Source organism: Lytechinus pictus, chromosome 6 (assembly GCF_037042905.1).
Source record: "Lytechinus pictus isolate F3 Inbred chromosome 6, Lp3.0, whole genome shotgun sequence".
Taxonomy (NCBI): domain Eukaryota; kingdom Metazoa; phylum Echinodermata; class Echinoidea; order Temnopleuroida; family Toxopneustidae; genus Lytechinus; species Lytechinus pictus.
In genome coordinates this window covers 7,608,484-7,632,525 of record NC_087250.1, presented here as the reverse complement: position 1 = coordinate 7,632,525, position 24,042 = coordinate 7,608,484, and the positions used below count along the sequence as shown (strand labels likewise).

General features: G+C 37.3%; 1 protein-coding gene across 1 annotated transcript; it reads right to left on the bottom strand.

The window, feature by feature from the left end:
* Nucleotides 1-1,304: 1,304 nt before the first annotated feature.
* LOC129263873 (uncharacterized) lies at nucleotides 1,305-24,005 on the bottom strand. The gene is made up of 16 exons (XM_064100808.1): nucleotides 23,943-24,005; nucleotides 21,387-21,505; nucleotides 20,830-20,907; nucleotides 19,424-19,517; nucleotides 18,166-18,311; nucleotides 17,259-17,311; nucleotides 15,963-16,090; nucleotides 14,416-14,517; nucleotides 14,019-14,098; nucleotides 13,278-13,445; nucleotides 10,988-11,136; nucleotides 10,545-10,751; nucleotides 9,328-9,449; nucleotides 7,535-7,668; nucleotides 6,872-6,967; nucleotides 1,305-5,464 (listed from the first exon to the last, which is right to left on the bottom strand). The coding sequence occupies exons 2-16, from the start codon at nucleotides 21,467-21,469 to the stop codon at nucleotides 5,344-5,346; spliced, it is 1,761 nt and encodes a 586-aa protein (XP_063956878.1). The 5' UTR covers nucleotides 21,470-21,505; nucleotides 23,943-24,005; the 3' UTR covers nucleotides 1,305-5,343.
* Nucleotides 24,006-24,042: the final 37 nt, after the last annotated feature.

Genomic DNA, 24,042 nt, shown 5'->3' with positions numbered 1-24,042 from the left:
TTTAATGTTTCTTAAAAACTACTATCTGTAAGGGGCCCACTATATTTCTATCTATCTATCCATCCATCTCTGTATTTCGTATTTATTTATATATTTGATTTGTAACTTTGTGTCTCACTGTAATTGCCAATATAAGTGTTTGTTTGTAAAATTGAGAATGGTCCAATAACATGTGTGGATTTTGATCAATAAATCTTGAAACTTGAAACTTTTTATCAGCTAAGGGTGAGGGGGGCTGATAAATAATAAAAACAACAGTTTAATGTCATTTTTGGTGTTCTTGAAGGTCACTTTGGGATATTAAAAAATGGGAGCACTTTGTCCCTTCCCCACCCTACAGCACTTGAGGGGTCCACACAGGATCAAGTGATATTATGGACTACCCCACCCCCTCATACATAAAGCACTAAATCAATAATAGAAAAAATATATACATACTTGAGCACAGAGTCTGTACTCGACGACTACTAGCTGTACGTAAAAGCCAATAGATAGACTCGGTTACGCGGTGCGCACAATGAACATAGAGCATCTTCTATTGTCAGGGGCGTGGCTTTATTCATAAGTTCACTGGGACTGGTCCTTTCCACACCCAAAACTCTCATCGGGCAACGGGGAGACAAGATCCCCTGTGTAAGTATGAAGATAAAACAGTGGATGATGTCTGCCTTGAACTTTGTAAGATTACAAGTGGGGGATGAATGAAACTGTGGGTGTTTGTAGTATAGTATAGTTTGTTGGATAATACCGCATGGAAGTTGTAAAGGAATACACAAAAGCGACATCGGTTACGGCTGAACAATTCGACGATATTTCAGAAAAGAAAACTTGTATTGTTCAAGACGGGGCGAGGCTTATAAAGTAAAGTTCGTTGACTCAAGCACACTAATCACTTCGCAATGTTGTATGTGCGATCGGGAAAGAATTTATACGGTCATGGATAAATCGGCAATAAAAAAGGACAACAAATTAGCACACCTTAAACATTGTGCCCAGTGTTAATATCTTTAGGCTAATTACCAGTGCACACGTAAATATTGACTTCCGAGATCAGAATTCAAAGTTTAAGAAACTTCGAGTACCTCAATAAAAGGATAATTGCGAGCGCGTGAAGTGAGCTGAAAAAATTATCACAAACTGGACTGCAGAACATAACATTCTATAGACTTTTTGTAATGTAATTTGTGCTAATTTTATGGGTTTTTTTTAATCGTTTTTTTTTATCTTATAAAGCAAAATGACTATTAAGCAAAGAACAAACAGCAACAAAGTAAAATCAAAAGATTCAACAGAAAAACAGCAAATAATATTGACATATAATTATAATTCACTCTTTATTCTTTATATACATATCTTTATTATATACAGATGTTATTGATATATAATTGCATTTAATTTATACATGTAGGTACGTACAGCATTCACATTAAACATGTACATCTTAATGGACGGTAAAGAAATAAATTTATGCTATCCTTATAAGATATTTTAAAAAATTGATAAAAAATATGGTATTAGAATGGGGAAAAGTAGGATAAAAAAGATACTCCAACTTCTTCTTCTCAGTCATTTTCTTTTGATATTTTGTATATTTAATGTTAACATAATAATATAGAATGTAAAATGATCGTAATTCAATAAGTCTTCTAATTAATGTAGAGCGCTTAGAGATCTTGATATTTAAGCGCTCTATAAATGCAATACTATTATTATTATATTTATTTCCCTTTCTTCTTCTACTTACCCCTCCTCCGTTTTATTTTTCTTTTACTTCAACTTTCCTCTCTACTTTTTTTTTTAAACTACAAAAAGGGCGAATTGGGACCATATATGGTCATCAAATTCTGGTTTTGTCCTCCTACCCCTCATTTTAATCTGAACATGAAATTAAGGGCATGAGGGGTAAAAAACCTCACCTTTCACATACGCATAATACAGGCATTTCATTCAAGATTACCCCAAAAAGAAAAATGATTTTGGCAAATTTGTTTTGCATTTTTTACATGTATATTTAAAGTACTGAAAAAAACATTTGACTTTGACTCTGTGTCAAATACATGGATTTTGATTGGGAACAAACACAGAAACATATTGCATTATTAAGAACCTCACCTTCCCCTACAAATCAACTTAAGTTGCAGTCAGATCATTAAAACTGATTGAACGATTTTCACACTGTTCAAAACAAAGAACATAACATGAACAAATTCACACTTATTTAAACAAGAGTGTCGCTAAGGCGAGCACATAATACGCCCGCCTGTAACGCAAAAAATTGAGTTATTGGTCAAACAAGTGGAAGGTGGCGACTTCACCTTTGACCTCAAAATCAATAGAATTGCTGATATCTATGCTAGTATCATACACACCAAATTATATGAGCCTAGATTAAGTAAACTGAAGTTATCGCGTTTACAAGGACTGCAGAAGGGTAAGATGAAAACATGTCAGTGTGACCTTGACCTTTTGACCTCAAAATCAATAGGCTTCCTGGGATCCATGCTAGTATCATACACACCAAATTATATGAGCCTAGAATAAGTTAAACTGAAGTCATCGTGTTTTCAAGGACTGCAGAAGGGTAAGATGAAAATAGGTCACTGTGACCTTTTGATCTCAAAATCAATAGGCTTCCTGGGATTCATGCTAGTATCATACACATCAAATTATATGAGCCTAGGTTAAGTCAAACTGAAGTTATCGTGTTTACAAGTAAAAGATAACGGACGGACACCGAGCGTGATACCATAATACGTCCCGTCTAGACGGGCGTATAAAAATTCAATCGTCCTTTAACGTTATATGAAGCAGTAGTCTATTGACAGCTTTCAGGTATAAAAGTTTCACAAAGAAAATGATAAAACAAGAAAGTAACAGGAAGTAGTGTAATCTATATCAATGATAATATACAATTCTTATGAAGTGCATATATATATCACATACTTTTAACTTCTCTATGTGCTTTCCAAGGAACTTAGATGTTGTTATCTTGACATATACATGTACATGTAGGGACGCCAAGGCAGTGATATATGCTATACAAGCAATTTTATTCTTCAAGCATTTCAAGGAATAAATTCCTGCCACGTACCCATTCACCTCACATGGGTTCAGTGCAGCATAATATGAATCAATTTTAATGTTCTCTGCATAATTTATTATGAAGAAGACAGAATATAGTAAAAGCACTGTGGTGGATTCTGACAAAGGCACAAGGGGTGCACGCCCCTCTATATTTAAAGGCCACCGCACACCTTACGACTGTTCGCGATCCGATTTTGGAACAAATCGCATTTTGCTCATTTTCTGAAAATGTGAATGGAACATCATTTTACTTGAGGTTAAAATTTATTAAAAGAATACTAATATAACCATTTTGAAAGATTGCAAGCCTTTATTTTGGAGTAAAGGCAAAATTAGTTTCAAATCGTAACCAATCGAACGACTGCTATGACGTCATTACGACTAGATATTAAATTCGCTTTTATTCTAAGAAGGATGATAGCATAGTCACTGATTTGAATATAGGTATTCGTACGATGATTTAGAACATTACACAGTAAGATATTCAAAGTCTCAATATTAGCATCACATTCTATTACATTTTATTCTGAAATCGGGTCGCAGACCAATCGTAAGGTGTGCGGTCGCCTTAAGAATCACCCATTGAACATCCATTATACTACTTTTGCTAAATTGAAGAAAATTGTCGCCGGCACCCCCTCTACTTCAACCTGGATCCGCCACTGAAAGCATACATGTATATTATAGAATACTAAGATAAAAACGTTGAAAAAACTTGATGAAATATGAATTATATTAACTTGCACCATCTCAACTCATATCAAGGTATAATAGTAATAATCAACCAATCTCCAATTAAACCCAACGGTCCGTATTCTGAAGTCAGGTTTAACTAATAGACCATGGTCTAAGTCTGTGCTAAAATTATGGGGAGCCAAAAATTATGTTTCTATTGTATATTTCTTATGTTTACTATTTTGCTTTCATAATGAAGAAAAATACTTCAAAATACTTCATTTATCATTCCCAGACAATTATGAATAATTTGTGTGTTATATGAGTTAATAAATTGGATGTATACTGTTAGGGATTTGTGCCCCAGTTGGCTCTCCATAGTTAAACCACAACTTTAAACCAGGGTTTAATTTAAACCCGAGTTCAGAATACGGTCCAACAACAATAAGCATCTAAAGCCTGTACATATGCAACTACATACATATACAGTACATACATATATTTCTATTAATTTTCACAATTTTTCTTACAATGATTCTTATTTCATAATAGAATTGAAAGACATAGTTATTGAAAGAAGTTTTATAAAAACTTTGGAATGAAACGAAGCAAGGTGAAATAAAGGAAGATTACTGAAAACATAGATGGAATTTCTGGAATGAATTCATGAAAGTTAAATACTGGCAATGATTCTTACCACATCACTGTATGCCTACAAAAAGACTGGTGTGAACCCAATCTTCTGTATCATTAATGTCTGATAGAATCTCACTAAGAAGGAACCATGTTACCATTCTCTCAAATCACTGAATACATAATATAAGAATGGTAGCGATCCCATCTTTCTAGTTTCTGTATCATCAATGTCTGATAGAATCTCACTTAGAAGGGACCATGTTACCATTCTCTCAAATTATTGAATGCATGTCATAAGACTGGTTGCGATCCCATCTTTCTAGTTTCTGTTTCATTAATGTCTGATAGAATCTCACTAAGAAGGGACTATGTTACCATTCTCTAAAATCATTGAATGCATGTCATAAGACTGGTAGCGATCCCATCTTCCTAGTTTCTGTATCAATAATGTCTGATAGAAGCTCACTAAGAAGGGACCATGCTACCATTCTCTCAAATGATTGAATGCATGTCATAAGACTGGTAGCGATCCCATCTTTGTAGTTTTTGTATCATTAACATCTGATAGAAGCTCACTAAGAAGGGACCATGCTACCATTCTCTCAAATCACTGAATGCATGTCATAAGACTGGTAGCGATCCCATCTTTCTAGTTTCTGTATCATTAACATCTGATAGAAATTCACTTAGACGATAACAGGTTACCATTCTCTCAAATCACTGAATGAATATCATGAGACCGGTTGCGATCCCATCTTTCTAGTTTCTGTATCATTAATGTCTGATAGAATCTCACTCAGAAGGGACCATGTTACCATTCTCTCAAATCACTGAATACATAACATAAGACTGGTAGCGATTCAATCTTTCTAGTTTCTGTATCATGACATCTGATAGAAATTCTCTAAGATGATAGCAGGTTACCATTCTTTCAAATTACTAAATATATCATGAGACTGGTAATGTTCCCATCTTTCTACTTTGAGTATCATCAACCTCAGATAGAAGTTCGCTAAGAAGGTAGCATGTTTCCATTCTTTCACTGCCAATGGCTTCCTCAAACTGAAGTCTGCAGGAAAGAAAAAAAAACACAAAGAGAGAAAATAGATAAAAAGCAAAGCATAGATTTCACAAATACTTTATCATAGCCCAACACCAGATTTAACTTCTCCAGCTAAAGATGCTATAATTCTGTTAATGTGCGTTTGGTAGACTTCTTGGCCCAATCTTGCAAAGAGTTTCGATCGATCAGATCAACCTCAACAATATGGTAATCCATCAGTGTCATGATTTTTCATACACAAAATTTGCACACTGTCCTTTATATAAAAGTGAACACACCAAATTTTCAAGAAAACAATGAATATAAGAGTTATATATCATATCTAGAAATCATTTTGAACAAACATGCATTTTAGATGTTGGCGTTGCTGGCTTTCCATAGTTGTGGTTGATCGGATCTAACCTAGTAGTTAATGGTCCACATGTGCGCAGAGTGTACAAATTCTGAAATAACTGAACCCAACCCAACTCAACTCCGCTAATCAGGATTAATATCCTTCTTCTTTCTCACTCTCTCTATTCCTCTGTTTCTTTCATCTTTTCTCTTTTTCTCTCTCTCAAGTTCTATTTATTTTTCTCCTCGTCTCTCTGTTCAACTTCACTCAGGACCTACAAATATATTTCTCTTGCAGCTAATATATAATTCATCATTACAAAACTTAAAAAGTCACGCAGGAATAATATAACCCAACATTTTTTTTCCAGCTGATTGGTCGCTTAATTGCTGCCACAATGAAAACTACAGTATCAAGCGACTCTATGGACACTTAAATTAAACACTATAGGCTATGAAGGAAAATTATCACTTTTTTTCTTATTGTGAAGCATGTCATAATGCCTATGTAATAAATTTTCAGGGTTTCCTCTTGACACATTATCGCATGCACTGACATCATACAGATCCACACAACTCAGATTTTTGCAAAATTCCACAAAGTTACTCAATCCCTTTAGCTCTTTCCATGCATACTTCGCACCAATACACACTAGGTGCCGCGCAAACTTCACATATCACGCTCAAACAAACAATCCACTGTATTTATCCTTTGCCACAATAATACCATATATATGTGTGAAATTAGGCATTATTTACCAAATTTCTTATCATTACAAAAAAAAAAATTACATAATAATGATAAACAACATTTCTAAAGTGCTTAATACTCATTGTTTGTAAGCGCTATATTATTGTAGTCATATTATTATATTATACTAGTCATATTATACAGTCAGAAAGCTTGTGAAATTCTCTACAACTTTGCCGTGAAACATTTCCCCTCAAAATACTGCAGTGAAAAGTCATAGCAAGTTGAATTGAGCAAGTCTATTTCATTCACTGCTCCTGATCCCTCGCTGAAAAATTCAAGCACACAGGGGATCATGGCCCGGCGCACAAAGAGTTCAAGCAACTCACCTTAGTTGATCGGGATCAAGATCTTTCCCTCGATTCTCCCGAATTTTAGATTCAATCTCAGAGAAGATATCATTTCCCAGAACACCTCTGCATTCACTGTAGAAAGAAGAAATACAAAATCATAACGTTAAGATACAATCTCCTAGCAGACCTAAGCATTCACTATTAATAGGGCTTGTTGGGTTCAAGCAAACAAAAGTTGTTTTTTCCTGTTTTGCTTTGATGAAAGACTTCTCGCTAACATATTAATGACAGTTTTGGTAAAAATCTAGATTAGTTCTATCAGAATCCAATAAAATGACTACAAAAGTGTTTGTATGTATGAATAAAAAAATATGTGTCAAATGACTCTGGAAAGAAATGCTTAATTGCTGAGAAATTAGCAAAATAAGTACAGAATTCCATCAAATGTCGGGTCTCTTTCCAAGCAATATTGGTACACTGTCCCTCATATGCTTTCCAGCGTTAGTAATCTTCAGAGTTTTTGCTTTTCAGCTAAAATTTCATGATTTCACTAAATTAAGTTTACATTACTTTACCAGATCTAGATCTATGTTAATGTGATGACAATTAACCTTGATATTAAAAAAGACGTTCTCAAGAAATAATTGTTTGCTGCAATTACATTCTTTTACCTGTACAAGGCTACTCTACAGTACTCACTCTGCTAAAAGTTGTCGACAGCTTGTGATGTCATCTGAGAGGTTGGTGGAATCTTCAAAGCTATCGTCCTCATCACTATTCTGAACATCAACGTTGGCCGCAGTCCTTGCATTGCTCAGAATATCCTCAAGAACCTAGTCAAAGAAATGTAATAATACAGGAATTTATAAAGCTATCGTCCTCATCACTATTCTGAACATCAACATTGGCCGCAGTCCTCGCGTTGCTCAGAATATCCTCAAGAACCTAGTCAAAGAAATGTAATAATACAAGAATTTATAAAGCTATCGTCCTCATCACTATTCTGAACATCAACATTGGCCGCAGTCCTTGCGTTGCTCAGAATATCCTCAAGAACCTAGTCAAAGAAATGTAATAATACAAGAATTTATAAAGCTATCGTCCTCATCACTATTCTGAACATCAACATTGGCCGCAGTTCTTTGCGTTGCTCAGAATATCCTCAAGAACCTAGTCAAAGAAATGCAATAATACAAGAATTTATAAAGCTATCGTCCTCATCACTATTCTGAACATCAACATTGGCCGCAGTCCTTGCGTTGCTCAGAATATCCTCAAGAACCTAGTCAAAGAAATGTAATAATACAAGAATTTATAAAGCTATCGTCCTCATCACTATTCTGAACATCAACATTGGCCGCAGTCCTTGCATTGCTCAGAATATCCTCAAGAACCTAGTCAAAGAAATGTAATAATACAAGAATTTATAAAGCTATCGTCCCCATCACTATTCTGAACATCAACGTTGGCCGCAGTCCTTGCATTGCTCAGAATAACCTGAAGAACCTAGTCAAAGAGATATACATAGGATGATGTAAAGTAGGGTTTGAAATCTGGCGTTGTGGCAACACTCACGAGCCGCAACATCAACACCAACACCAGCCACTAAAGAGCCAGAACTCTGTACATGAAATGACGCAGGTGTTGAGATTGACCTTTGAAAATATTACACATTTCCAGCAGTTCGTGTTGAGCACTGGTGTTGAACCTCGTCTGCTAAACCGAGCATTACAGCTGGTGTTGACGATCTACATGTAATTTCCTCATTCGCCAACACCAATCCCAGGGACTGGGAAAATCATGATTTCAAGTTTGGTGTTGGTGTTGGCGACCTCAAGATGACGATGAAACATCACCGAAAAACTAGCTGTTGCAGTTGAGATGAGAACAAATCATTAGAGCTTTATATATTTCAATGAGCAATAGTATTTACTCTTTTGAATCCTTGAAGTGATTTAACTTTTGCATGCGACACAATAAGATTTTACTACTATTTCTACCCCGAATTCACTTTCACTGTCCAGACTTCACATGTAAAGTTGAGATATGAGATACGAAATATTGATAACGCGATCGATATCATCCTTCTGAACCCAGTTACGATCACCAAACTTCAAAATCACCAATGGTGAGGGCAGTGGAGGATCCAGGGGGGGGGCATAGCCGGCTCGAACCCCCCTTTTGTTAGCCATAATAAAATGTTTAAATGTATATGTACCTTTTTCACCAAAGTGTGCCCCCTCCCTTTTGAAAGTGAGGACCTTTTTTTGCTTGTAAAATTTTTCACAGAGGACGAAATGACCTCGAATTCAAATTTTCATCAGAAAAATGTGTCCCCCCCTTTTTGGAAAATCCTGAATCTGCCCCTGGGTGAGGGAATCACAACGAGACTCTAGTTAAAGGATCGTGGTAATCACCGTATCAACACTTCACCCTAACATATGATTAAAAACTCTCAAAATGATAAGGACTGACATCATTGGCCAACGAACCTCATCATCATCTTCAAAATCACTTGCATACTCCTCCTCTTCTCCTTCTTCTGTTCTTTCAGTTCTTCTTTCTATCAAGCTCTCTTCTCCTTCGTCCTCCGCCTCTAGCTCCTCTGGTATATCTGATAAATGAACGAAAAAATACATGAGAGATGAACGGAAGCCAAGTGAAATCCTAATGGGGAAAGGGGGCGTTTCATCAACATTTTGTCTCTCGACATGAAATAATTCCAGGAAAAGTTTCAGGCAGAAAGATGTGCAAAGATACTCTTAGGTTTGAAACTTGATACTTAAATGCGACACAATTATTATGTTAATTTATGCATGAAATCTGTATTTTTGGGCTGTCAAATGCCCTTTAAAGTACATCCTACAGAGATTAGATAATACAGTGGTCCGATGTGTTGGTATACCTCTGGCTTCACAAGAATACACTCACCCTCCAAATAAGAGCAGTTCATGAGTATGTGATCAGTAAACTCTTTAAATTGGCAATGCAAGAAACAATCTACTGGTATAGTCAATATCTCTGTGTTCTACTTGGATTGCTGATTAACGGGGATGTAGTCGATGCCGCTGGAAAAAACTTTCTCCCATAGACTTTTTATGCGACTCGGGCCCTGAGGCTAACGCCAAGGCCGGCCTTGACAACATCCCTGCTGATTAATCTCTGCAATTATGTTTCAGTTTGTTACATGTATTGTCCATATATATATTTTTTTAAAGTAAGATGAAAATCAATAGATAATGTTGTTGCCAATTTAAGGATCACAGATGATTAATTGACACCTCAAGAAATTAATGTATTACTGTGGGTTAATCCTATAAGGGATAGATAGTACAGTGATTATTTGGTCGATATATCTTTACTTTCATCAGTGAGTTCTGTGGTGACTTACATTCCAAATTCAAGAACTTCATTTGTATAAACAGATCACTACATCTGAATAAATTGGCAACACGGTAGTATACAGTGATTATTTACATCTTCAAATTGGCAATTTTGATTGAACTTCACAATTATACATGTAGTTCATAGTATATCCATATGCTTATATATTTTTAAAACTACATGTAAGAACAAAAACACATAGATACTGTTGCCAATTTGAGGATCCGAGGTGATTAGTTCGGACCTACAAAAAGTCCTGTGATGGGTTAATCCTACATATATTTGTATGGGGGTTAAATACTACAGTCGGTCAATATGTATTTACCTTCATCGGAGTTGAGAGGAGACTCGCATTCTTCCGGTATTTCTAAATCCATCTCAGATTCCTGTCTCGATGCTTTCACCAGAGGGCGTGCTTCATTATTCCTAGTTAGATCCGGTCTATCCCGTTCATCATCGCTACTGTCAAAGTCGTCGGGGTAGTCGCCCGATTCGCTGGGTTCGAGAGGCGGACGGATAATGGGAGGTAGACCTGAAAAAACATTATAAAAATGAAAAATATTATTTAATTCCCTAAAAGTGAAAGTTAATCTTAGAGAGAAGTTAGTTTTAATGAAACAAACAAACAAAACAAACAAATCGAACATATGGGTGAATCTTTGATAGACTTCCCTCAACTTCACTAATATTCTTTTATTATTTTTCTGCTATTTTACGAATTTTTTCTCATCAGGGTGAACTTCTCCTTGAAATTACAAAGGTCCATACCTGGTGATTCCTTCATGGCTTCCCCTGTGTATGACCGTGGCATAGAGGGCAGCATAGCTAGAGATGACTTACTCCTGGGTGGAGAGCGGTCAGGTTTAGACGTTTGCAAAGATGCCCTCGTCCTGTGACTTGCGGACATTGGACGGTTCCTATGGGACACAAGGTCAAAGGTCAATGGATAAATGGCAATGGCTTGTGGGAATGGACTGTAGGGGTCGTAAATGATGTCACATATTCAAGTAAACAAATGATGCATGGGTTAGAGTGGGTCAGTAGGAACTGTGTGCACAAGGTAACTTTGGCATGGTTTAACCCACGAGGCGCAGCCGAGTGGGTTTAGACCATAATGCCAAAGTTACCGCGTGCACACAGTTCCACTGACCCACGAAAGAAACCCATGCATCATCTGTTTTATAGAATGGAAAAAATTTATTGAATAAACCACAAAAATTAATGATTTACCGGATGCATGATAATTTCATGCGTCCGGTAAATTCAATTTACCGGACCCATGAAAAAATTTACCGGACGCATTATTTATTAACCGGATGCATGAAAATTCCAAAATGTAATGCAGACCCTTTGATTACCCTGGACAACATAAATATGTATGCCTAACTTGATAATATATTGGCACAAAAGCATTATTATACCCAAAATGCCAGATACAGCTTTGCATTGACTAGATATGAGGCAGCCTCAGACCTCCAATAGCTGTGTGTGTATGCCCGGGCCGCGCCGGGGTCAGCGCCTACGCCTACGGCTGCCTGGGCCTGCAGTGGAGATTTGGCCATGCACAGCCAGTCCAATGCAGTAGATCTAACATTAGAATATGTCTGGACTTCTCAACTAATGAGTATGCTGGCAGTTTTAATCCTATGACAATTACGGTACCGTATTTGTACTTACAGATCATTTTGCATCCTTTATTTGATTCATTCTGCCTTGATCGAAAATTCAAAATTTTGACGTAAACAAGCGTAACAGTACATGCGCGATGACATCACAATGACCTTTTCGGACGATAGCTTGTTTACAGTAGATATCGTTTTGATTATCGGGATATCGTTCATGCAGCCCAGTAAAAATTCTTGCACAGCTCACAACCAATCAGATTGCAGGGATTTTCTCATCCATTCTATAATAAACTTTAAAAAGTCATAATTTTATGATTCTTTGATGGTTTTTTGTCAAAACTTTTTTTACCAATATTTTCTCCTTTTTTTTCTGCTTTATTGTGACACCAAATGATCACGTTGAATTTTCCATTTAATAAGCATCTGAATGTAATGTTTACTTGTCAACATATCAAGGTTATTCTATTATTGCTTTTGTTACTTTTCTTTTTTGTGGCAAAAAGAAGCTGCTGAAAACTGCTTATCTAATAAAAGAGAGCTAATGGAGTAAATTAGAAAGTCAAAAAGGGGCCTAAGCTTTCGATCCTAGCAGAATCTTCGTCGGAGGCAACCAACTTGTGTTTATGTGATTTTCAATCACTTATAATCAGGTGCAAATTTTGTAATTGAATTTAATTTGTTATAATAAAAACAGAAATAAGAAAATAATAATAATAATATAGGCATATTTACCCAGGGAAGCCACTTCAGTTCTGAAAACTGTTCTCCCAGCGGGCCCTGCTATTATTATTACCCCGGCTTTAGCTGGGCTGCCTAGGCGCTCAGAGCATTCAAGGAATTTCTTCCTACCGGGTACCCATTCACCTCATCTGGGTTGAGTGCAGCACAGTGTGGATAAATTTCTTGCTGGAGAAAATTACGCCATGGCTGGGATTCGAACCCACGACTCTCTGTTTCAAAGTCAGAAGACTAATCCACTGGGCCACAACGCTCCACATATAATATATATATATAATCTTGGTAACTGGATAGTCTCTTGCACTACGTTGGGTAACCTCATTTAGCACAACAAATGGTGCATAAAGTCATGCTTAAGAACAGCCTTATGAACACTGCCCAAGGTAAATAACATTTACATTAACATGGTGACATCGTGGTCTAGTGGTTATGACTCTCGTCTTTCATTCTGAGGGATGTGGGCTCCATTCCCAGCCATGACGTATTTTCCTTCAGCAAGAAATTTACCTATTTTGTGCTGCACTCAACCCAGGTGAGGTGAAGGGTAGGAAGAAATTCCTTGAACGTTTCAGCGCCTATAAGGCAGCACAGCTAAAGCCAGGGTAATAATAGCAGCGCTTTGTATCCTCAGGCAAAAAGCGCTTAATAAATCCAGCTATTATTATTTTTTAATGTCCTTTCAAGGCAAAACCTACCTGGATGTGTTTGCGACACTGGTGACCTTTGACCTCGCTATGGGGGAGGAGCTTGTCGGTGGTCTGGTGGCTTTTGTCGTTGCAAGCTGCTGCTGCAGAAGCTCTTTTTCTGCAATAAAGTTACTTAGGTGGGTTTGCATGTAATCCTGTGAGAGTATCGTTGTAGCACTGGAATAAAAATAATACAATCCAATTAATAGGGTCATGCTGTCTCGTGGTTTGAGCACTAGACTTATGATTGTGAGGTTGTGAGTTCAAATCCCTACTCAGCCATTGTCTCCACTTTAACCGAAAAGGCCCGAGAGTAATTTATGTTATCTATATGATCAGCCACTATGAATGAATAACTAAGATGTAAAATGAAGTCCATACAGACAAGCTCTTTGAATTTTGGTATAAGGGGGGGGGGGGGTAAGACCTTGTAAAGGTGATATAATTTTTTTTCCAACTGAATAAAGGGAAAAAGAATCACAATTCTCTTCTTACATTTTCTTCCTCTTTTTCTATTTTACAACTTGAAAAATCATCGGGACCACCCACCCCTCCCCCAACCCATCCTACCAGGTACCCATTTAACACCTGGGTGGAGAGTAATAAAGTGAGGCTTGACGCTTTGCCAAAGGATGCTAGGCCATGTTGGGATTCAAACCACGCAGCTAGTGTCCAAAAAAGACTTTAAAACTGATTGCAAAATTGATTGTATGATTAATTGTAAGATTGAACATAATTTGTAGTACTTACCTTGGACGTTTATCTGGATCCTTTTCTAGTATGAACGCTAATAATCCTTGAAGGTCGGTAGAGTACATGGACGGAATAATCTGAAAATTAATCATAGTAAAGTCAAGGGAATTGTGTTAAAATGTAAAGTCCTTGTTTTCAGAGATAAACAATTTCCCATAAGTAAAAATGATGATCTTGTAATTGAGACCAAAAAAGATTATGAGCATCAAATGCAGGCTCAAACGCACCCACCTCATACGACAGTTAAAATGTAATGTCTAACTGCAAATCATCTTTATCCATCATACCATAATCATATGCAGTACAATGAAATAGAAAATAGATGGGGCCCAAGAACTGAGCCTTGGGGTATCCCAAAGTGACAATATACAAGCTTATTTGGTGCTATACTTACCGGGTTATCACCTTTGACGATCTTGTAATACAGACTAAGAAGATTGTGAGCATCAAACGCCGGCTCAAACGCACACACCTCGTACAAGAGACAACCAAGAGCCTGGATGTAAGAAGAGGATTTATTTGTCCATATCGTTTTTAATCTCTAGGCTCTTTCACACGCTATGTACATTGCATTAGAAATACTGTATGATCTATTGAAAAGGATTGAAACTACCATCACTCAATTCAATTCAATTCAATTCAATTTGGTTTATTGCATTAAAGACATTGCAAAACAGTCCAGCGACTGACACATACAAAGTTGACAGAATATAGAAAAATACATGAAATTAATAGATACTGGCAAATTAACAAATTATAATCAAATAAGAACTATCAACATTATGAAGGAGGTAACAATAAAGGGTCTATTGTGTATGAATGCTAAATAAAATGGAAATGACTGTGCATTATTCCAATATGATGAAGGTGATTGCCAATGACCAAAAGTGATTCCAAGGCAGTTTTTTCCCACAAAAGTTGATTTGCCTTATATTCAGAGCTTACTGCAAGGAGAGAAGGTGTTTTTAATTTAATGGCCTTTATATGAAGGGCAAAAGCGTAAAGTGCAAAAACTGTTTTCACAATAAAACTTGGTCCATTACGAAAACCTCCATTTGAGAACACTATACCCCAGTTTCCCTCAATCAATTATCTTCTCCAAGTACGACAAACCATAACTGTCCCAAGCAAGCAATTTAAGTATCAAAACACCTGTTTCTTGACCTCGGTCCGAAGATAACACAACAGCATGAGCGCGGTCCCTGCAAAGCATGCCGTCATTTTAATTGACTTACTTTCCTTATTTCGAGGTCGATTTTCTTCGTTCGAAATTTAAAATGGACTAACATTGGATTTCTGAATACAATATGCCTTTGAAAACGTGATTAAATATCGAATACAATAATTTCATTCCAAAGGTCCTACTACAGGCAGAGAAGTCTTACGTAATAGCACAGCTGTTGTTTATCATTTTGTCCTTGGCTCAACGCTCATAATCTGGCCTGTGGAGGTAAAATTGTGACAGCGGGGATTACCTGGCCTAGCGGGGTTGATCAGGCGGGTGTTTCATAAAGCTGTTCGTAAATAAAGAGCAACTGGTGATCAGGTCTTGCGGTAAATGGTACACACCATTGGCGATGATTTAGCGCGCGAGAAAGGATCACCAGTCGTTCTTAAAGTCGCTCTTAACTTACAAACAGCTTTATGAAACGGCCCCCTGGGCTTGGAAATGATTTTGGGATTTACAAATGCAAAATGGGGTATAGAACCGCAGTTTGCAATCTGAACTGCGGTCTTTCTCCAAATGGGGGTTTGACGTAATGCTATTGGATGACAGTTTGATGTAAAATCATGGCAATTACTCAAGATGAAACATCCCTGAATAGGTCAAGTTTAAGGTCCCCAGTTTTACTTTTTGTAGAACAGAAAGTTGGGGATTTACATTGTAAGTCAAGGCCACTAACCAATGTTGGATTTGATCAATTTTGTTCTAGGACTTACCCAAACATCAGACTTGTTGTTATAGGGTTGGTCCTGGCATAGTTCTGGACTAAGGTAGCATGGGGTCCCAACACAGGTCTTGGCCTTGTCTACGGTGTGTTCTAATGTTCTAGATATTCCAAAGTCACCTTCAGAATAAAAAAAATACATGTATGAATATGGGACAGTCAGACATACCAAGTCTCATGCATCATGTGTGAGATTTCTGCATTAGGGCTGTTGCTCATCCCATCTAACTCTCTTTCTCACGCCTGAATCACAGCCTATCCCCATATATAAATAATTTCTGTGATCTCACGCTGAGTCACAGAAAATCTCATGCATTTATGGACAGTAAGAATACATTTGAGGAAGTAAATACACTAAAACCAATTCCTACTTGGTCTACACCAGCTTTGCCTACTTTTTGTGAGGTCTCATCCGTCAGAGTCTAATCTTAGTTCATCTACAACCAGATCATCTAGTAAGCATTTGGTCTAACTGCTATCTAGACCAAACATGTATATAATTTTGTCTAATTTCAGTTAGGCTATATCCATTTTGTCTAATATTCACTTGGTCTCACAACACATAGTCCATTTGAAAAAATACATTACATGTACATGTAGTTGATAAAGTGGAAATGAGACCCTCAGGGGAGCGTTTCATGAATGGACTTGTCGGACGTTTTATACGACAAGTCCCATTTTATCCTACAGTTACCATAGTAACAGTACCTCTCAGCTAATCAACATCAGAGAAAGATGTCAGATCTGACAACTTGTCGGATGAAAATGTTGATGAAACACAGGTCTAAATGCAAATGGGACTAAAGTGGTAACTAGAACAAGTGTAGAATAGACCACAAACCGCAATGAGACCAAAAAGACAGTTTGGTGGACCAAATAAAATATTTTAGCCCATGTGCAATTAAATTAGACTTGCTGAGAAGTAGGCCAACTGCTTGTAGAACAAGAGGATATAAACTAAAGTAAATAATAGATAATTGAACATATGATTGACAGGCACAGTTATATTTTCAGTTAGTTTGGTTGGAAATATATATCTCTCCCTTTGAGTTTCTACTCAAGATCTAAAAAGTAACAAATGATTGAATACATACAATAATCAAATAAGTACTATAGAAGTGTCTGTTCTTGTGTACCAAGATGCCATTGAGAAATAAATTTAGCAACTCACAAAAATAATGTGTCATACAACAGCTTGATGAGCTTGTACAGAAAACCATTAGATATACAGTGTATATACTAAAAAAATAAATAAATAAATGAATGGACAAAGGAAAGATGAACTTACCTAGCTTGACGACATCATTCTTTGTGAGGAAGACATTCTGTGTTTTTAGATCTCTGTTGAATAAAATAACATAGTTTGAAAGACACAAATACAATATACAGTGTTGAATGAACAGAATATTCCCATAAAATGAATTGAGAATTAATAACTTAAGTTAATTCAACCAAAACACATAATGAAAATAATAATAAAACTTTACAAAGAATTTATATAGCGCCATTCTGATTCACCTAGAAATAATCTTTTTCCAAGGAGCACTATTATCATCAACAGGCTTTTTCTGAGCTGATGTTTCCAAATAAAATAGAGTAAAATTCACAGAGCAAAATGCTGAAAATTTCATCAAAATCGGTAACAAATAATGAAGTTAATGAATTTTAAAGTTTAACAATATTTTGTGAAAATAGCCGTATGCACATCATCATGAATATTCATTAGGTGGGCTGATGATGTCACATCCCCACTTTCGTTTTTACTTATGTTATTACAAGAAAAAAATCATAATTTGTTTCATTTTTTCATACATGTGTGAATAATGTGTCTCCTTTATTATGAAATATGTAGCAGCAATGAATATCTAATGCACTAAATCAGTTGCCAATCCATTTTTTGCAGTTCTTGGAAGAAAAATTTAAATAAACCTAATTCCATATAATAAAATACAAAAGAACAAGTGGGGATATGACATCATCAAGTTGCTCATTGAATATTCATAAAGACATGCCTCGAACTGTTTCACCGGAATAATGCAAATCTTTAAAATGCCATAACTTTGTTATTCCTAGTCAGATTTTGATCAAATTTTCAGTGTTTTGTTTGTCTGATTTTTCTTTATCTGTTTAAATCATATTGTTCTCAGCCCAGAGCATCCCTTTAAGTCCCCCTGATTACTGATTTTATGTTTTACCTGTGTAATATCTTTTTGGAGTGTATGTACTGTACAGCCATGACGAGTTGGATAAACCATTGCATGATACGTCCCTCATCAAACGGTTTTCCTCGGTGCTTGGCCGTCTGTATCCTCTCATCTAGGTTACCACCATCACAGTAGTCCTGGGTTAGGGGCGGCAAAAAGACAAAAATGACTTTTAAAGGAATAGTCTTTTCCGGATATTGGTGATGATAAAGGTGGTGTTGGTGATCAAGATGATGATGATGATGATGGTGATGACGGTGATGATGAAGGTGATTATGATGATGATGGCGATTATGATGATGGTGGTGGTGGTCATGATGATGGCAGTGGTAGCGGTGATGATGATGACGGTGATGATAATGACGATGATGATGGTGATGATGGAGGTGATGATGATGATGGTGATGATGATGAAAATGATGGTTAGTATGATGAAAATGATGGTTATGATGATGAAAATGATGATGTAGGTGGAAGTGGTGGTGGTGATAATAATGATGATGATGATAATGACGATGATGATGATAGTGGTGGTGGTGGTGATAATAATGATGATGATGATAATGACGATGATGATGATAGTGGTGGTGGTGGTGATAATAATGATGATGATGATAATGACGATGATGATGATAGTGGTGGTGGTGGTGATAATAATGATGATGATGATAATGACGATGATGATGATAGTGGTGGTGGTGGTGATAATAATGATGATGATGATATTGACGATGATGATGATAGTGGTGGTGGTGGTGATAATAATGATGATGATGATAATGACGATGATGATGATAGTGGTGGTGGTGGTGATAATAATGATGATGATGATAATGACGATGATGATGATAGTGGTGGTGGTGGTGATAATAATGATGATGATGATAATGACGATGATGATGATAGTGGTGGTGGTGGTGATAATAATGATGATGATGATAATGACGATGATGATGATAGTGGTGGTGGTGGTGATAATAATGATGATGATGATAATGACGATGATGATGATAGTGGTGGTGGTGGTGGTAATGATGATGATGATGTTGACAGTGATTAAGATGATAATAAACAAGATAAGCAGGTAGACAGACAGATATTCAAGCAGTCAGACAGACAAACTGACGGATAGACAAGAGACTGGCAGACTGTCAGAAGACATATAGATAGGCTCACAGTAAAAGATATACATGAAGACAGACAAACAGAAAGTCAAGTAGACAAGGGGTAGACAAACAGACAAACCTACCTGAGCTATGCAGAGATAGACGGACTCTGGAACCTCTTCGAAGAAAGAATCATGATAGGTGACGATATGGGGATGCCTCAGCTGGGCCAAGATTCTGGAATGTGAACGTGATTAAAATCATAACATCGTCGTGATTAATAATACATTTCAACATTGTTTAAAGGCAGTTATCAACTATATGACCGGGGGGGGGTGTTTCACAAAGATTTAAGTATGACTTAAGTTGCACTTAAATACCGACGCGTACATGATATGCAACGCGCGATTTTATTGATAGTTACACATTAGTGCGCGTCCTCATGACACGATCTGACCAATGCGATCAAGCCTTTCATACCGTACGCAATTCGGTATTTAAGTGCGACTCTAAGTCATACTTAAATCTTTGTGAAACACCCCCAGGATTAAATATTGGTGATCAGTGATTATTTGCTAATCAAACCATTGCAATCATTCAGGTCAGTCAGGAATGGCCAAAGCCTTGTAAAACAAGGAGTCAGTTATTTTTTAAAGATATATGACTTGTAAAAAATACCACCATTTCATGACACATTCTTCCAGTTGGCATGGGGGTAGTGACTGTTCTTGTTTTGCTTGTCTCTAAAGTAGGGGTGGGGTGGGGAGTATTTTCATTTTGCTTCTCTCTCAGTGTCTCCGGGTTTGGGAGGGGTAATGAGCATTCTTGAATTTGTTTCTCTCTCAGTTGGCTGAGGTGAGGGGGGGGGGTAGTGTCTATTCTTACTTTGCTTCTCTCTTAGTGGGATGGGGTAGGGGAGGGGTAATAAGCATTCATTTCTTACTTTGCTTCTTTCTAAGTGGGTGGGATGGGATGGTAGGGTGGGGGAGGGGGAATTTACTATTCTTACTTTGCTTACATGTAACCCTCTTCGTGGGTGGGTAGGGGAGGGGTAGAAAGTATTCCTACTTTGCTTCTGTCTCAGTGGGCTGGGGTGGGGGAGGGGTTTGGCTTCTGTCTCAGTTGGATGGAGGTGGGGGAGGGGTTAGGCTCCTGTTTCAGAGGAATGGGGGTGGGGTAGGCAAGGGGATGCTTTCCTCTCAGTAGGATGGGGGGTTGGCATCTGTCTCATCAGTGGAATGGGGGTGGGGTAGTAAGGGGAGAGAGAGTATTCTTACTTTGCTTCTTTTTCAGTAGGTTGGGGTGGGGGGGGGGGTTAGGCTTAGAACTGTCTCATCAGTAGGATGGGGAGAGGTAAGGGGACAGTGAGTATTCCTACTTTGCTTCTCTCTCAGTAGGTCGGGGTGGGTTAGCTTCTGTCTCAGTGGGATGGGGTGGTGGGGGAGGCATTTTGCTTCTGTCTCAGTAGGCTGGGGTGGGGGAGGGGTTTGGCTTCTGTCTCATCAGTGGGATGGGGGTGGGGTAGGTAGGGGATAGTGAGTATTCTTACTTTGCTTCTCTCTCGACTGCATCTCTGGTTCTTGTCTTTCTTTTCTCATCCAACTGAATCTTCTTCAAAGCAAGTAATCTAGTGAAAAAAATATATCAAAAATAACATCAATCTCAAGATTAAATGGTTAATTACCACTTGGTCTACTATCTTTTTTATTCTCATCCCACAATCCTATTTCGAGTACAAAAAGTTTATCTACTAGATAAAATCAATATTTAAAATTGTACTTGTTGTGGCATAGTTTGCACTCAACTTACAATTAAACTTTATCTTTTGTGTCAAAAGATCTCTGTACAGAAACTAATATGAGAAAAAAAAAGGAGAGAAAGAAAAGCAGTATGGGCCTTGTTACTATACACAAATGTAACAGTTGCTTTCAAATATTGCCCCTGCAAACAAATCAATCAAGACGTGCATGGAATAATCAAGATTTATCTTTTAATTTTGATGGAAAGCTAGAAGCTACTGTTGTAAGCTACTAAAATCAAAGCATTTGATTAGTCGATAGCAAATTCATAACAAAATTGTTTGGTTCTCAAATCAATCATACTCACTTTTTGGTTATTTGGTGCCTGACCAGATAGACTGCACCGCCACCCCCTTGGCCCAATGTTGTGATCTTATCATAGCACTCCATTCATATTACCATCTAAAAACAGCTGGCGGCACAAGACTATGGATAGAAATGAAAAAAAAAATGCATGTTAATAGAGAAAAATCAATTCTATTCAGGTACGACAAGAATAAAAAAAAAAAAATCTACACGGGGTGATTTTTTAGTATGGTGTTTACTTTTGGATTTTGGTGTTGGCCCAGCACCAGTTTAACTTGGTCTAGCCTTGAACAAATCCCACTTGGTATTGAGCAATTAATGGACAACGACAACAGTGTGATTTGGACCATTTCGTAAACTTAGATTAGGTGTTGGAGCTAGGCAATCTAAATGGCGATTCCAACAACACCACCAAACTTTATAAGCTGAAACCTCCTACATAAACATCAGTACCAACACCAAACTTGAAATCCCCCATTAGGTGTTTAAACCTGAGAAGGTAGTCTAAACTGTGATTCCAACACCATCACTGGTACCGATACCAAACTTGAAATCCCCCATTAGTTGTTTTAACCTGAGAAGGTAGTCTGAACTGTGATTCCAATACCAGCACCAAACTCTAAACTACCCATAAGGTGTCTAACTTAGGAAAGAAATCTAACTTGTGACACCAACACCAACTTAAGAATACCTAACTTGAAACTATTACCCATTAGGTGTTTAAATTGGGGAGGCAATTTAAATTGTGAATCCAACTTGAAAATTGCCAAATGTACACCACGGTGCTTCAAGTTTGTGCATCTGTATATCAGAGAAGACACAAACATGAACATAAACATTCCTTTTCATACAATACAGGGAGAGATATTCAATATCAGAGTAAAAATCAAATTTATTTATTTTTTAAAAACTTTCAAACATTTTGTGCAAAGGCCTAACTACATGCACTAATCTTAGGGCTAGGCCTAGTGTGTGTATTTTGTAAAATTATAAAACCGGGTGATCTCTGTTTCATGTACAAATTAGGCCTATGTTAGAGTCTGCAATTTTGGGGTCCAATTTTAAATAAGAATTTGGCCACACTGACTTTCTACTTTTTCATTCCTTGGCAATGCTAGACAATGGAGACAGACTTCGAGCCCTAAAACTTCCATTCCTCCAATACAGAATGAAAAGAGGTGACATGATCCAGACTTTATAAAAGAGTGCATGGAATCGACTGGCTTGAAAAGGATATGTTATTCTCATCTTTTACTGTTGAGGCAACTCGAGGTCACCCCTTCGCATGCTAGCGGCAGGTCTTCATTCGACATGGGGTCCAAGCGTAATGCGGGAGTGAAAGGCCGGGCCGCTGCAACTTCCGGGTTGCATATCACATGAGGTGCAGCACAATTCAGTGGCACTCGCATGCATTTACTGTTGTCGAATGCACAATGCGCTATGTGGAACGTAAGGAGGGGATGTTATTGTTGAATTGCCGGCGCAAAGTCATGACATTGGCGATACATTACATTTTAAGATTTAATGAAAATAATATTGAGAAAGAAGGTAAAAATAAACACTGCAATTAAAACTAGAGGAACGTTGATTGAAATAGAATTTAAAAAAATTATTTTATGAAAAGGCATTTCAAATTGCAGAAAATTTGAAAAGTCTTAAGCTTTTTAATTTAATTTTTAACAAACATACTTTGGCAAGTTTTTACTTTAGACAAAGACCAGTACAGGCGCACGGCCAATATTGGAGACTGTCTCCAATGTGGGAGATTATCTCCAATATCAGAGACTTTTGTAAAGAATTTGGGTATCCAATTTCAGAGACAGTCTCCAGTTTTGGAGTCCAATTTCCTTTGTTTACATTTGCTGCAAAAGGATTAACTTGGCGGCAAATAAAAATGTGATAAGCAGATTCCTCATGAAAAATTACCCCTTTTCACCGTCTACTTTAAAAATTCACCGTCTACTTTTGTTTTGATAAGGATTTTTGTTGTCAATCACACACAAAACAAATGGGCTTCTGACCTCAGTGAGACAACATTTTGGGTGGAAAAAATCATGCTTTTGTTGGTGTTGTTTCTTTTGTCCTTTTGCAAAGCAAGTCTCCAATGTGGGAGATTGTCTCCCCTATTGGAGAGAGTCTCCCAAGACAAGTCCCATATTGGCCGTGTGCTCTTGATTCCTATGCTCTAACTCTCACTCTCAGATCATTCAACTCTTCAACTTTATGACAAAGTGAATAAGGCATATGCCATAAGCCATAAAACAAGCGGGCAATTAATCATCAGCCGCCGCGCCAGGCAGTGCCAGTGGGGTCGCGCCCCGAGGCCGCAGGCGCAGGGAGGCAAACCGACACAGTCTCGTACTGACGTCCGCTGGCGCTGCAAAACCAATGGCTGTCTTCTTCTGCGATTGAAACGGACTAGAAAATCAACTTTAATAGATCGCAGATGTCTTTTTTATATACGACGGTAAGCCTGGTATTAGATTATACTAATTTCTGTATAAATCGGACAGTAATAGAAAGGACAAATTTAGTTAGATCTTCCGAATCTACTCACATTAAAACAGCGAAAAGGCTTGACAACTCGGCTCAGTCAAAAATTGTTTATATGGGCGTGTCAAAGGTCAAATTACAAAGTAGTTTTTCAATCTGAGATA

What these genes read in the sequence shown, in the direction of transcription:
- LOC129263873 (XM_064100808.1), bottom strand. Translation starts at nt 21,469, where the DNA reads ATGGAGTGCTATGATAAGATCACAACATTGGGCCAAGGGGGTGGCGGT. An exon ending in AGGCACCAAATAACCAAAAA is followed by an intron (nt 20,908 to 21,386) that starts GTGAGTATGATT and finishes TTTTTTCACTAG; the next exon opens with ATTACTTGCTTTGAAGAAGA. An exon ending in GCAGTCGAGAGAGAAGCAAA is followed by an intron (nt 19,518 to 20,829) that starts GTAAGAATACTC and finishes TTCACATTCCAG; the next exon opens with AATCTTGGCCCAGCTGAGGC.